At 45.1% G+C, this 833-nt stretch overlaps 1 protein-coding gene across 1 annotated transcript in view; it reads right to left on the reverse strand.

Moving 5' to 3' along the window:
* LOC119593627 overlaps positions 1–652 on the reverse strand; it is a 6,009-nt gene extending 5,357 nt beyond the window's left edge. Inside the window, exon 1 of the mRNA XM_037942579.1 lies at positions 237–652. Coding sequence (XP_037798507.1) covers positions 237–538 — 302 coding nt within the window. The 5' untranslated portion in view covers positions 539–652. The remainder of the gene's footprint in view (positions 1–236) is intronic.
* Between the last annotated feature and the right edge of the window lie 181 nt (positions 653–833).

Genomic DNA, 833 nt, shown 5'->3' on the forward strand with positions numbered 1-833 from the left:
GATTCAGTACTGTGATAACAGCAGTTTAAGAATTCCACACAGTGTGCGCATAACCAGAACAATTATATTCTTTCCTGTCATAAACAAGTCTCAAAGTCTATGACCCTTTGTGAATATCAACTTAGACTTTCACTTACTTACGGGCAAGTATTGTGGAGTCATAGATTTTTTTTTCTGTCATAAACAAGTCTCAAAGTCTATGCCCTTCGTGAATACCCCCCTAGACTTTCACTTACTTATTGTTAAGTATTGCATCCTGTCTCCTGAGAGCATCTTCCAGCTCAATGACCGACTTCTTGCTCAAGTCCCCCAGATACCCCTGCTTCAGCCTGGGGTCCTTTATGGTAACGTCATCTCCCTGCGCGGGTAGGGACTTCCACCTCCTGCCCACCTTCTTAAAGAGGGGAAGACTCTCCTCTGTCCCTTCGCCCTGGAGACACAAATCTCCTGTCACGTTCTCGCCGCTGAAGATGATGTGCTCGCTTTCCGCTGTCACTTCCCCTCCCTCGCGGCAAGTGGCCTCCTCGACAACTGACATCCTGCCACTACTGAGTCTAGACAACAGTTTCAGTAGGTTTCCCCCTCGGATTCCGTGGTGGCGCAACGTCGGGTTTGTTTATTTTCTAGAAACGGGAAACAAGTGACGAGCGAGAAGCGCGAGCGAGAAAAAGCGAGGAATCATCTCTCGAATTATGGGAAAATGCCAGAGATGTCTGATGCCGAGTATTTCCATAAATTATATCAAATGTCTTCATTAGAGTTTATTAAACACCCTGAACTGTCGTTTTTTCTATATTTTTGTATGATAGTGATAGAACACGAAATTGAACTTG

The sequence above is a fragment of the Penaeus monodon genome, chromosome 32 (genome assembly GCF_015228065.2).
Source record: "Penaeus monodon isolate SGIC_2016 chromosome 32, NSTDA_Pmon_1, whole genome shotgun sequence".
Classification (NCBI taxonomy): Eukaryota; Metazoa; Arthropoda; class Malacostraca; order Decapoda; family Penaeidae; genus Penaeus; species Penaeus monodon.